The 13,147-nt window shown below is 42.5% G+C and overlaps 1 protein-coding gene across 1 annotated transcript in view; it reads left to right on the top strand.

Moving 5' to 3' along the window:
• LOC102459910 (bifunctional heparan sulfate N-deacetylase/N-sulfotransferase 3) overlaps positions 1 to 12,729 on the top strand; it is a 117,193-nt gene extending 104,464 nt beyond the window's left edge. The window contains exons 11-14 of the mRNA XM_006112612.5: positions 89 to 259; positions 6,481 to 6,590; positions 11,187 to 11,289; positions 12,458 to 12,729. Of these exons, the coding sequence (XP_006112674.3) occupies positions 89 to 259; positions 6,481 to 6,590; positions 11,187 to 11,289; positions 12,458 to 12,577 (504 nt within the window). The 3' untranslated portion in view covers positions 12,578 to 12,729. The remainder of the gene's footprint in view (positions 1 to 88; positions 260 to 6,480; positions 6,591 to 11,186; positions 11,290 to 12,457) is intronic.
• Positions 12,730 to 13,147: the final 418 nt, after the last annotated feature.

Genomic DNA, 13,147 nt, shown 5'->3' with positions numbered 1-13,147 from the left:
GACTATTGTCCACATATATTCTGTCCCATTTCTGTGACTCTGGACTCTGGTGTCCATGATGCTCTTGTAACTTACCTTTCTTTTACAGCATCAGCGATCTCATGAAGATCCTGCAGCTCTAAAATTTAGCTTCTATCAGGTGATCACTGCTGGACCTCGAGCCCCTTCAGAGCTTAGAGCTCTTCAGAAGAGATGTCTAGTACCTGGATGGTATGCCACCCATATAGAAAGATGGCTAACTTACTTTCCAACTTACCAGGTGAATAGAGTGTAACATAGTATCCTATTTTGTATGTATTTGATACGAGATTATTTCCTTCTCTGAAGTTTTCATTACTATTGCTATATACGTGTGTGTGTGTTTTGGGGCACTAACTGTCCAAACCCACACACCAATGGTCTTATTGGTTGGTGGTACCTTCTTGTGATATCATGGCCATGCAGTGACACCCTGGTACTGCACAACTGAGTCTTCATCAACAAAAAGCAACAGGAACAGCAACATTGAGGGTTACATTATCTCAGAGCTGAAGATTGGAACTGAGGAAACTTCAGCACTGCAGCTTCTTGCACCCCCTGGCATCCTATTGATTGTATTGGTGAACCTATCTGAAAGCAGAATTGGAAACCCAGTTCTTTAGAATGTATCAGGCATCAGCCATTTGATAGCTTATTAGCAAACAAGCATTGATGAGAAACCTAAGTTTGTCACGATAAATTGAAATGACACTGTGTAATGCTTCTTCACTGTGCAGCATCAAAGCCTGGGTTGGCATCATGGAATGTTAATGCATTATCAACCCTTCATGGGGGCAGAGGAGATTTAGTGACCTGAACACTGTACACACTTGATGATGTAGAGGCTAGAATGTCTGGAATTGGGAATGATACACAAATAAATGAAGACATAAGGCTCATTAGTTATTAACTGCTTCAGAGTCTTAATCTGCTCATAAGCTCAGTGGTCCATCTGTGAGCTAATCATTTCATGAATCTGTGTATTTCCCATTCGGCCTCAAAGGGTTTGTTTCCCAGGGTGTGCATCTCATGAGACCTGTGCCTTCCAGCACACACCAACGTGTGCTTCTCTAAAAACAGATATAACTTAATGAACCTAAAAAGTGCATGCCCTGCCAGGTCTCTGAAGACACATACTTCACAAGATATTTCTCTTGTCTAAGGTCCCCACACGCCTTAGAAGACATGCCTGACAAACCCTGTAATCCTTCTATTGCATAACATAGGGGAGGCATACATTATCCTTGTGTGATTGATAGGTTTTCTTTTTGGTTTTGATGTTTCTGAATGCTGACACTTAGTGAAGCACTTCCTAGTCTAAGAGCTTGTATGGAGGAGAGAATTTATCCAGAGTCTGCAACATTTCTTTTCCCATGATGTGAACAAGGAAGCTCTGATGTTCTGCCTGGTGATATTGTCTACATGTTCTTTTAGGATCCGAAGTTGCAGTGTCCATAGAATATACAGTTTGTCATTCCAGTAAGGATATTAAGTAATGGTTAATTGACTAGTCACGTAGTCGATAGGCACTTCCACATTCCTCCTTTGAAATATACAAGAGCTCCTGCTCCGTACAAGAGTCCCTGCTACCGTTGACTCCAGGATGCACGGGGCATGCCAGCTTTGAAATGTACAAGAGTCCCCAGCAGGGTCTCTTGTGCATTTCCAAATGGCAGCTCAGCATGGAGCCCGGACTCAGAAGGGGACTTGATAAGAGTCCCCCACTGATCCTGGGCTCCATGCTGTGCTGCTGATTTGAAATACCACGCGGAGCCGGGGTCAGCTGGGGACTCCCAAGCTGATCCCAGGCTCCATGCGGCATTTCAGTGGAACCCGGATTCAGCTGGGGACTCCCCAGGTGACCGCAGGTTCTGTGCGGCATTTCCCCAGAACCCGGGGACAGCTGGGAGCAGTACCACACAGCTGGTCCCAGGCTCAGCTGTGCTGAGCTGTTGCTTTGAAGTACCCCCCCACACTTTGCTGCCTCTGTCTGATAGAGGCAGCAAGGGTGGGGGAATCAACTAGTCGGCTAGTACTTAACATCCCTAAATACAAGCATACTGATGTGATGCTCTCTGTTCAGATTTGATCCCTCCAAAGGTCTCCTGTGTTGAGCAGTATGCATTCTATGATAGGTCCCACAGAGACTTTGGTGAAAACAAGCAATTGTCAATTGTTGGACAAACCACTGATTGGACTCATTGTTTCTATGTAAACCCATCAGTAGTGAATCTTACTTTCCAAGGCAACAAGACATAGTCAGTTGTATCCAAATTTGCTATGGAGTCTGCATGAATAAAATTAAAATTTAGAAAATTAAAAGAGGTTTAATGGCAGAAGCAAAGGCTACACTGGAACAAGGAGCCAGAAGGGGAAAAATTAGGATGAAGAACTGAATGGAGGGACTGGGTTATCTATGCAGATCTAAAATCAGCAAGTGAGCATAAAGTGTAGCTGTAGATGCAAAGAAAGTGTGGAGTCTATCCAGCATATCCCAACTGGACCAATACGTACATATGTAGCTTGTACGAGGACACGAAGTAAGTAATGTATTTCTTTCATGTTGGGCTCATATGAGGTCCAATATTCATCCACCTATAAACTAATGTGTAGTGATCTTTCATATCTTTATTATTTTGTTTACATACATTTTCTATAATTTTGAGTCCAGGATGTATTTTTATTGATGAATAAAAATTGTTTTTATGATTGTTTGTTAGCACCCTAAGCACTTGAGTTCTTGAACAAACAGACTCACAGACGGACGGACTCATGGACAGATAAGACATACAACTATATATATAGTTAGTCATACATATTCTAGGTACAGCAGGTAGCAACACAAATATTTAAGATTCCCTCATAGTTTCAATTGTAATAATAGCTATCTCTTCCATAGCATTTTTCATCTTTAGATCTCAAAGCATTTTAAAAACCCTGTTGTCAGTCATTTAGAGCTTTGCCAAAATGTAACCATTTGCAATAACATTTTTCCATTACAGATATCTGTGTCTGACTGAATTGAGCCATGTTTTTAAAAAGCACATTTGTTGAGAAGTTCTAATGTTTTGGATCAAGGACTTGAAATTTGGTAGAGGGTTGCCCTGATGTCAGATGTAACTTTTGCCAATCCTGTGAAAGTCTACAGATGTTTGGTCAGGTTTTGAGCCTCTGGAAATTTCCATTCTCATATTCTCAGTGGAGAATCTGAACATCACATCTGTACTGAGCATACTCCCTCTCAGGGCTGCAAGAGACCGAGTAGGCATTTGTCTGCAATTGCTGCTGATTGGTGAAGTGCTAGGCACAGAAACTGAGAGGAGGAAGTCAGTCTTTCCTTTTCCCTCATTGAGTCCACTGCTGGCATCTGAGGAGCAAGGAGGAAAATTAAGAGAGGTTTAACGACAGGGGCAAAGACTAAACTTGGAAAAGGAGCCAGGAGGGCAGAGACTGGGATGGGAGAGTATATGGAGGAATTGGAGTGGTAAACTGAACCTGAAACTGGGCAAGTTGAAGGGACAAGGCAAAAAAGAGGTCAGGCATATGCAGGAAATGGGCAAAAAAAGTTTGCTAGTTGAGTACACTTCTTTCAGATTCTGATATAGAATATAGGACTCCTAGGGACTTGTCTGTACAAACACTTAGCTTAAGGAAAGCCGGTTTTAAATCTTATCTCATATTAGCCTGCCATGCCGTGCATGTCTGCATGGACCTTGCTGCTTCTCACGTTAAGTTTTCTAGTGTACTGTGATCTACTCCTGTTTCAAAGCAGGGTAGATCAAAGCACACAGGGAATGTCTTCTAGACAGCAGCGAGATTCACATGGTCATTTAGTGTGCCTTAATCTTAAGTCTTTAGTCTTAAGGTTGCAAGTCTAGGCCTTAGAAGTTAGGAAATGCCAGAAGTTTGACTATGCAATTAATTCAGACCCCTGTTCACAGGAATTATGATATGATGTTTTAATTATATGAACACATGCTATTTTGCCACTAGTGCCAGATTTATACACAAGCTAAGTAAGATACAATTTAGAGCCTCAGATTATGAGGGGTCTCTAACTACAAAAAAAGTACTAGTTTTTAGTTGCATCCTCACCTATGTACTGGAATATATGCAAATATAAAACTTTATTATTTCCTTTTTCATTGTTCTTTCTGTTAGAAAAATGCACATTTTTGGTAATGCTACAGTGCCTCTTAAACTGGACACATCTTAGGGCCTCAGCATGTCTTCATCCAGCCGTATTTGCCACAAAAATTCCTTCCTCACTCAGTCTCTTCATTCACTCACCAGTCATCCTCCCCCTAAGCCACACACTAGTCCTAGTTCATTCAGCAATCTCCATTAAATCTAAAAGCAAGTTATTGTTGCATAAAGCCTCCTCCCAAGCTATTACTTGATTTTACACCTGGATTTTCTGGAAATACACTAAACTGTAAGATCCTGCCAACATATGACTTAGAGACTGACAAAAACTCCTGCTGACTGCATTGCTGGGTGGGGGGGGGAGTTGTTTTCCAAAACACTTCATTACTGACGATTTGTAAATGATTCTCTGAAGCTTTGTAATTGTTTCAGCTGCATTGCCTTTTAACTCTGCAACTGGTTGTAATCTTTGTTAAACCTTGCAACTCTGTAATCTTTGTAAAACCTTGCCACTTTATAACTTTTTGTACCTTTCATCCACTCTGCTTGTAACTTGCTCTAAACTGAATTCTCCCCTGAGATATGAATGTGTGTGCGCGAGTGGAAACTGTTGTGTGTTTGGGATTAGAAACAGCCAGGCTGATCACATGGAGCCAGCTGATGAGTCATCCGATCAACTAAGGAGACATTGCTGCTCTGCTGGATCAAGGGAAGTCTGGGCATGCTCTCTGGTGATGAATGTGGATGAGTCGCAGGAATTGTACAGAGGCAATAAAAGGAGAGAGAGCACATAGCAGAAACCCTTTCTCTGAAAAGCTCCTCTTTCTCCAGCCAGAAGTTCTCTTTCTTTTCTGACCAGCTCCCCAACCATGATCAGCAGACAGACCCTCCAGAATCTATATGCCTGGACTCCTTCTGCAACCCATATGCCTGTGTGAGTGCCTGAGAGCAGGAATGAATGTGTGTGAATGAGTGAATGAATGAAGGTGTGTGTGTGTTTGAAAGATAGCTGGTTCCCCCTCTAGTTTAAACCTTTAGGCTACGTCTACATTGGCCCCTATTACGGAATAGGCATGCTAATGTAGCACTTGGGAAAAGGCAAATGCGCGGGGGATTTAAATATCCCCCGCGGCATTTGCATTTTCATGGCCGCCGCTTTTTTCCGGCTTGTAGATAAGCCGGAGTAAAGCGTCCAGACTGGCGCGATCCTCTGGAATAAAGCCCTATTCCGGAGGATCTCTTATTCCTACTTTCAAGGAATAAGACGTTGGACGCTTTTCTCCGGCTTATCTACAAGCCGGAAAAAAGCAGCGGCCATGAAAATGCAAATGCCGCGGGGGATATTTAAATCCCCCGCGCATTTGCCTTTTCCCAAGTGCTACATTAGCATGCCTATTCCATAATAGGGGCCAATGTAGACATAGCCTTAGTGGCAGCTCTATCCTCTTTAGTTTAACCATATAGTGGAGTGTTAATTCCTCAATCAATAAATCCATACTAGTGTAACCCTGGATGGTCTCCAGTGGGAATTTTTGGATAACAGTTATGATCAGAAGTAGAGAGTCACAGGAAGCTGGGAGAGACCTACTTTTATGCAACAAGCTCTACTGCACATTTAATGGTAACTTCTAATGGAGGGGGGAAGTGTCTCAGAAGGATTGTTAGTGAACTGGATCTGTGACCACAAAAAGCCGCTTTTCCACAAGGAAAATGACTGGTTATCCAACAGTCAACCTGGACCTGAAGATTAGTCATCTCCTATCCACAAGTGTACCTTTGCTTTTTCAGTTCCCACTGTTGAACCATGAAGGCTCTTGGGCACAAGGAACAACTAGTGTGTGACAAAGGATCAGGGAGCTAAATGCCTTCTTTAGTAGTGATGATAACTGTCAATGAATTGATTGATTCTCTGAAAAAAAGAGCAAACATGTCTCAGAATATCTTTTTCACATTGTATAGGCGGGGGGTTGGCATCTAATTTTTTTCCAGATATATTAACTTGCATTTTCCAGGATGAATCTCATTTAATATCCTGCCAATATTTCTAATCTCACTAGGTCCTTCAGCATCATTTTTCTGTCCTCAGTGGTGCTCACAACAGCTTCCCACATAATTTCATTTCAGAATTAATTAAGGTGCCATTTACCCTTCTCCCAGATCATTAATGATGATGATAAATAAGACTGAACCTGTTACCATTCCATAGGGCATCTCACTTTCTTTTAATGAACAAGCTTGACATAGGTGAAAGTTTTATTCTGAAGCTTGAAATACAAATGAATTTTCAATGCAATGTATATATATATTTTTTTGCAGTTGTTAATTATTGATGGACAGCAATTGAGAACTGACCCAGCTACTGTGATGGATGAAGTGCAGAAATTTCTGGGAGTTTCTCCCCATTATAATTACTCTGAAGCTCTAACGTGAGTTGATTCACAATTAATTTAATGGAATATTAGCAATGGACTGATTTAAAGAGAAGTAAGTGTAGAACTGTATACAAAGAGTCTGAAAAGAATGGGTTTCAATAGTCTCTGTAAATTATAATTTGCTGTTATTCATTGAACTTTTTTACATCTAAATGTACTGGGTATTTGTGTGTATACGTGCTCAGCCCCTTGGCACCTTGCAAGATCAGATTTATATGAGATTTGTTGGCTATAACAAAATAGTATTGGTTCTGTAAGTGAAGTTAACACAAAATAACAGCAACTTTTGCATGCAAGTCATACTACTAGTGTGGGAAATAACATGTATTTTTCAGAGTCTTCAACCTCTCTAATTTCCATGGAAAAATCCGGACTTGCTTATGTGCTGATTAGACATAGAAAGTACCGGAGGCCCCCGCTTTACGACAGCCTGATTTATGACCCCCCACACTTACAACCTTTTCCGTAAGTGCGGAAGGGGCTGAAATCCCCCGATTTACGTCCTCAGCCCCGCATTTACAACATCACACAATGCCTGTCATAAATGCTGGCTTGAGTTACAACGCCCCCGACTTGCGATGCTATCCCAATAACCAATCGCATCGCAAGCCAGAGGCAGCCTGCACATTTTTCTTTCTTGCATGATTTCACACTGCCCTTCAAATAATCATTAACAACACGTGGAAAGAGTGCAACTCAGTAGGATTACATTTTCTGTGAATTATGAATTAAACCAGGTATTAAACATGGTGTTTGAATATTACAGAGAGGGGACACCTGACATGTAAAACAATTATTGATTTGTGGTTGGATTTTAGAAGGGTAAAAGGGAGAGATGGCTTTCCATAACAGCAAGAGATTCAGCATGCGTAAACAGAATGGATAGAAGGCAGGTTTTCTTTTATGTTCAACATCATTGTAGGAGACTCAACAGTATCAATGTGAGGAATGTAAAATCCACTCTCTGTGTAATAAACACACGTACACAAATTCTTTGGATTCAGACATTTAGATTCACTTGCCCTTAAAATAAGATTGATAACCTTTTGACTGTGAGCCTATTTTCTGTTTTTATAAGAGGCGCTCAGAGAAGAATTATTTTCTCTGCCAGGGATTTCTGTATTTAATGCCTTCAGACAGTTGTACTCTGTTCATTTCTGTGGCATATGTAGCAAAACAGATTTTATCTTTCATGAGATAAAGTCAAGGATATTGTAAAGACATAATAGACCCAGTTCATTCCAGGAAGTAACTCTATTGAAAGCTATGTCTTGTATACACCCAAGGCCTTGACCTGCATGCTGTGAATTATTATTCTGCAGCAGGCTTTTCCTTCTTCTCTATCCTTAAACACAAAGGCTACGTCTACACTGGTGCGTTCTTTTGCAAAAACTCTTCCACAAGAGAGCGTCTACACTGGCATGTGCTTTTGCGCAAGAGACGTGCTTTTGCGCAAGAGCATCCATGCCAGTGTAGAACACTCTCTTGCGCAAGAAAGCTCTGATGGCCATTTTAACCATAGGGCTTTCTTGCGCAAGAAATTCATGTTGCCTGTCTAAACTGGCCTCTTCTGGAAGAGCTCTTGTTCAAGAGGGCTTATTCCTGAGCAGGAGTGTCAGAGTTCTTGTGAAAGAAGCCCTGATTTCATATATCAGAACATCAGTTTACTTGCACAAGAACACGCGGCCAGTGTAGACAGGCAGCAAGTTTTTGCGCAAGAACAGCCACTTTTGCACAAGATCGCATCAGTGTAGACACAGCTAAATAATGTTCATTTAGCATAACTGACATTCAAGCAACTTGTTCCATTACTTTGCCCCAATTCATCCTGTTATAGCTCCATTTAAATCAGTTTAGTTATATCCGTAATTAATTTAGCCCTCTGTGTCATTTCATAATTGATCTATATGATAGAAAATTCCCACCTCTACCTGTATCTACAAAATTGCAATAATATAATATGAAATAAACATATATGTTCTTTATCTAATGAACTCAAAGCATTTTACATCCTCTCATTAATCTTCACAAAGCCCTTTGAGGTTAGTAAATATTATCGTGCCCAGTTAACAGAGGGCTCATCTAGATTACAGGGAACAGTCAAAAGAAGATAGGCAAATTCCGCGGCTTTTTTGGCGAACCACCCTTTTCATCAAAAAGCTGCTCTTCGTCAAAAAAGGAGGTTTACGTGGCTTTTCAACAAAGTAATTTGTCTTAATTACTTTCATTTTCAAAAACTCTGCTTTCGAAAGTGCGATCAGAAGAAGATCTGCACATTCCCACTGAATTTGCATATCTTCTTTCAACCATTCCCTGTAGTCTAGATGAGCCCAGGGGGTCAGATGGATGCACTAAAGTTAATGATAGACTAGTTATTGTAGGCTCTCTTAGTATAGTGGTGGACATCGTATAAAAATCTTAATAAAAATAAACAGTTGCCTAATGCCAGTTGCCTAATGCCACACAGACAGGGTATGTCTTTCGAGAGAGGAATGCAAATGCAGACGAACAAAATTGCAAATGAAGCGCGGATTAGAGCCTGACTTTGCCACCCTTACTCACAGTGGAGTGTACCTTACTCTGTAAGTAGTCACTCAGATTTCCATGGAACTAATGGATACATAGGGGTATGTCTACACAGCAAAGTTATTTCAAAATAACAATACCCATTATTTTGAAATAACTTTACTAGCATCTACACAGCCAAACTGCTATTTCGAAATTAAATCAAAATAGTGGAGCGCTCATTTCAAATTTGGTGCTGTGCACACACTTTTTTCGAAATACGGAGCCTCCAGCCCTTCCCAGGGTGTCCTGGAGGCCACTTTGGCCTCAACCAAGAACACTCCTCTCCTTCCCCCCCCCCCCCCTGGAGCCCTTAAAGGGGTAGACTCTGGCCACAGTGCCTGTGCCAGCTCCAAGCCTGCCAGCCCAGAGCCAGCAAACACTGGCCCTGACCCAGCAGCCCCAAAACATGAGCCAGCAAGCCACTGGCAGCCAGCCCTCCACCGCTCCCCAGGAGCAGTCTGCCAGCTCCCAGGAGCCTGCCAAGGGCCAGAGAAGGCGAGCGCCTTCCTGGTCAGGGCGGAGATCATGGACCTTATTCAGGTTTGGGGGGATGTCCCCAACGTCCATGATCTCTGCACTAGACGGAGGAACACGGCCATCTATGGCAGGAGAGCTGCCAGCCTGGCCCGCAAAGGCCACATGTGAACCCAGGAGCAGGTTTGCATGACAATCAAGTTGGTCTGGCGAGACCTCCACCCCATAGCCCTGAGCTTCCCCTGCCCCTTCTTCCCCTTGCTTCCCCTTTCCAGCTCCCTCCTCCCAGGTTTCCCCCTCCCCTGTCCCACCGTCTCTCCTCCCTTCTCCCACCTCCTTTCCCCAGTCTCACCAGAGTTTCATTCCCTGCCCCCCAGTTTTGTTAAATAAAGAGTGTTTGTGTTCATGAAAATACATGTATTTTATTTTACATCAGGAAGGTGGGTTAGGGAGGGATAAGTGGAAGGACGTGAGGGAGGAATGAGGCACAAGCCCCCAGTGGGGCAGACCAGGGAGGCTCTTAGTGCTCTTCAGGGAGGAAGCTCTCCCACAGGGCCTCCTGGATGCTGACAGCCTCCCGATGAACCTCCCAGATGACAGCCTGCAGAAAGTGCAGCCAGGCTCGCAGCAACATGTCCATGGGAAGCACCAGAGTGCCTAGGGGCAGCTCTGGCTCCCTGTTGCAGAGTGCTGTGGTGTCCCGAGTGAGGGCAATCAGAGCACACAGAGACAAAATGCTTTGCTGTCCCTCATCGAGGTAGACAAGCAAGCAGAGAAAGCTGAGAAACGGCTGTCTGGAGGGTGGGGGGGGCAGTTCATTTAAGCACAGGCCTCAGATAGCCTCAGGCAGCAGCCACACAAAGTAACTCCAGATCTGATACCCTGCTGGACCTGGTTCCGGCCGGCCTGAAATGCGATTCAGCATCCACTCAGTGTGGACACGCTATTTCAAAATAGGAAAAAGCAATTTTGAAATGCATTTTGTGTGTAGACATGTTATTTCAAAATAAGATATGTCGAAATAACGCTGTAGTGTAGACATACCCTAAGGTACTACTCAAGATGAGTAATGGTTGCAGAAGCTGACCATTGTCTTATATGTTATATCCCTTTTTCTCACCTTATGTCCGTCTATTAATATTGTGAGCTGCTCAAGACAAGGATTATGCCTTCTTCTGTGGTTTATAGAGCCCCCAATGAAATGTGGCACCAATCCCAACGAGCGTCTTTGAGTACTTCTGCAATATAAACATTAACTATTAATACAATTGAATAGGGTCTGTTTGCACCTACATTCAAAGGGATCTCTGCTCAGCTGTGTGCTCTAGAAATTATAGGGATACCTAGATAGCTAACCTGTTGTTCTTGATTCTTTCCTCTACATAAAAGCAAGATTCCCATTAGTGCTAATAGGTGCCCTGCCTGAATAATAAGGGGGAAATGGACCCAAAATATTAAGTTGCTGAAGTGATTAAAAAAATCTTAAAGACCGTGGGAATATATTTGACCTGTTTGCTGAATTGAAAGTGTACAAAATATTCATTTCAGGTTCGATTCACATAAAGGTTTCTGGTGCCAACTCCTGGAAGAAGGAAAAACGAAGTGTCTTGGAAAGAGCAAAGGCAGAAAATACCCTCCTATGGATTTAGAGGTAAACCATGGTTCTTGAGGCACTAGAGCATCGGAATGGATTGCAGGAGTGCCCCAGTCACACACTTGGGAATCTCAATTGAAAAAATTATAACAAGAACAAGAAGATAAAATTAAGAACCTATAGTTTATTGTATTAATTTTCTACAGCCAAAGCCTTTCTGATCCCATGAACCATATTATCATTTTTCAACCTTTTGTATAAAGAGTGATCATACATTAGGAAAAAAATCCTAACTGTCAGGGTGGTCAAATATTGGAATAAATTGCCAAGGGAGGTGGTGGAATCTCCCTCTCTGGAGATATTTAAGAACAGGTTAGATAGACATCTGTCAGGGATGGTGTAGACGGAGCTTGATCCTGCTTTGAGGGCGGGGGGCTAGACTCGATGACCTCTCGAGGTCCCTTCCAGTCCTATTATTCTATGATTCTATGATTCTATAAAGGTCAATATATTCCCAAATTAACTTACCCTGAAATTGTTTTTTAAACATTTTCTTCATATTGAAAAACCTAGCTCTCAAAAAGCTGCAACACAGTTAAAATTTCGGCTTCTCAGCTGTGCATTGAGAGGCCGTGTGTGTGTCTGTGCGCCCTTGGGAGGGCCCTCTGCACGCTCCCTACTCCACATGCATCGTGTCCAGCCAATGGCAGCTGTGAGATTGTACTAGAGGGTGAAAGTAGTGTGAAGCTGCCTCTTCTCTGAACCCCTCCCCCTCCAGTGTGTGGCGCACAGAGAAGCACATGGTTCCCTCAGCCAGCTGCTTTGAGCAGTGCGAGGGCACAGCAGGCAGGGATCCTGCCCAAGACTCCTGCTGGATAATGGTGGGCCAGATCTGGCGTTTTGGCAGGACTAATGCAGTCTGTGTTTTGCCTGCCCCAGTATAGATGCTGTATAAAATAATATGTAACAGAGGAGAAAGTGTACAGCATAGAAGAAAGCATGGCATAGATCAGATAAGTCCCGGCTTGACAAAGTCCTGGCTTTGGGGTTGGTCCTGGTTTGGGAAGCGGGGGGGAGGGCGGGAGAGAGGGGTTGCACTCGATGATTTCCTGTGGTCTCTTCTAACCCTGTGATTCTATGATACAGGTGAAACACACTACAAAAGCCAAAGCATCTACAGTACAATCATTTATTAAATAAAAATGTCTACTTCTTTATCTATCAGTGCAGGGCTTTTCTGTCAAGCTACTACAGAGATCACAATGTGGACCTGTCAAAACTCCTGCACAAATTGGGACAACCCCTGCCATCATGGCTGAGACAGGAACTACAGAAAGTGAGATAGCATTGAAAGAAAGCTTCTTGAAATCTTCTCTTCCAACTTTAGTCATCTTACCTAAAGCCTTCAATATCTACCAGAAGGCAGGTGTAAAATATACCTCTTCAAAAGAGACTACAAAAATGAAGTTTCTTCCATATGCTGGCATGTGGATTGTGAAAATGATTGTCACTTAAAACACTGGAGGCCTGCAAGATTTCTCTTCGCCATTTCTGGGCCTGTGGAATTGTTGTAAACTACTGTGCGCACATATGGAGATCAATAGCAACTGGTATAAGCTTTAAAAGCAAAGCTACACAACTGTCCAATTTAATAGTAAATATTTACACTTTTATATTTGAACTTAGGAGTGTTGTGTCTCATGTAAGTTTTGTAGCCCATTGTTTGCCTGCTCAAGGGTTTTCATACTTTTTTATTATTATCATGTGTCTTTATACAAAACAAAACTAAGAAAACATACAATGGACAAATGTACTCCTGCCTTTGGAATCTGCTTACCAAATTTTTTAACTTAAAAATAAATGAACAGTGTTGAAGAGTAAAAACACATGTTCCTTAAGTGTAAACAGGACAGAG

The sequence above is a fragment of the Pelodiscus sinensis genome, chromosome 4, assembly GCF_052426305.1.
Source record: "Pelodiscus sinensis isolate ZL-2025 chromosome 4, ASM5242630v1, whole genome shotgun sequence".
In the NCBI taxonomy this organism is placed as follows: Eukaryota; Metazoa; Chordata; order Testudines; family Trionychidae; genus Pelodiscus; species Pelodiscus sinensis.
This window is presented reverse-complemented; position numbering and strand designations above follow the sequence as displayed.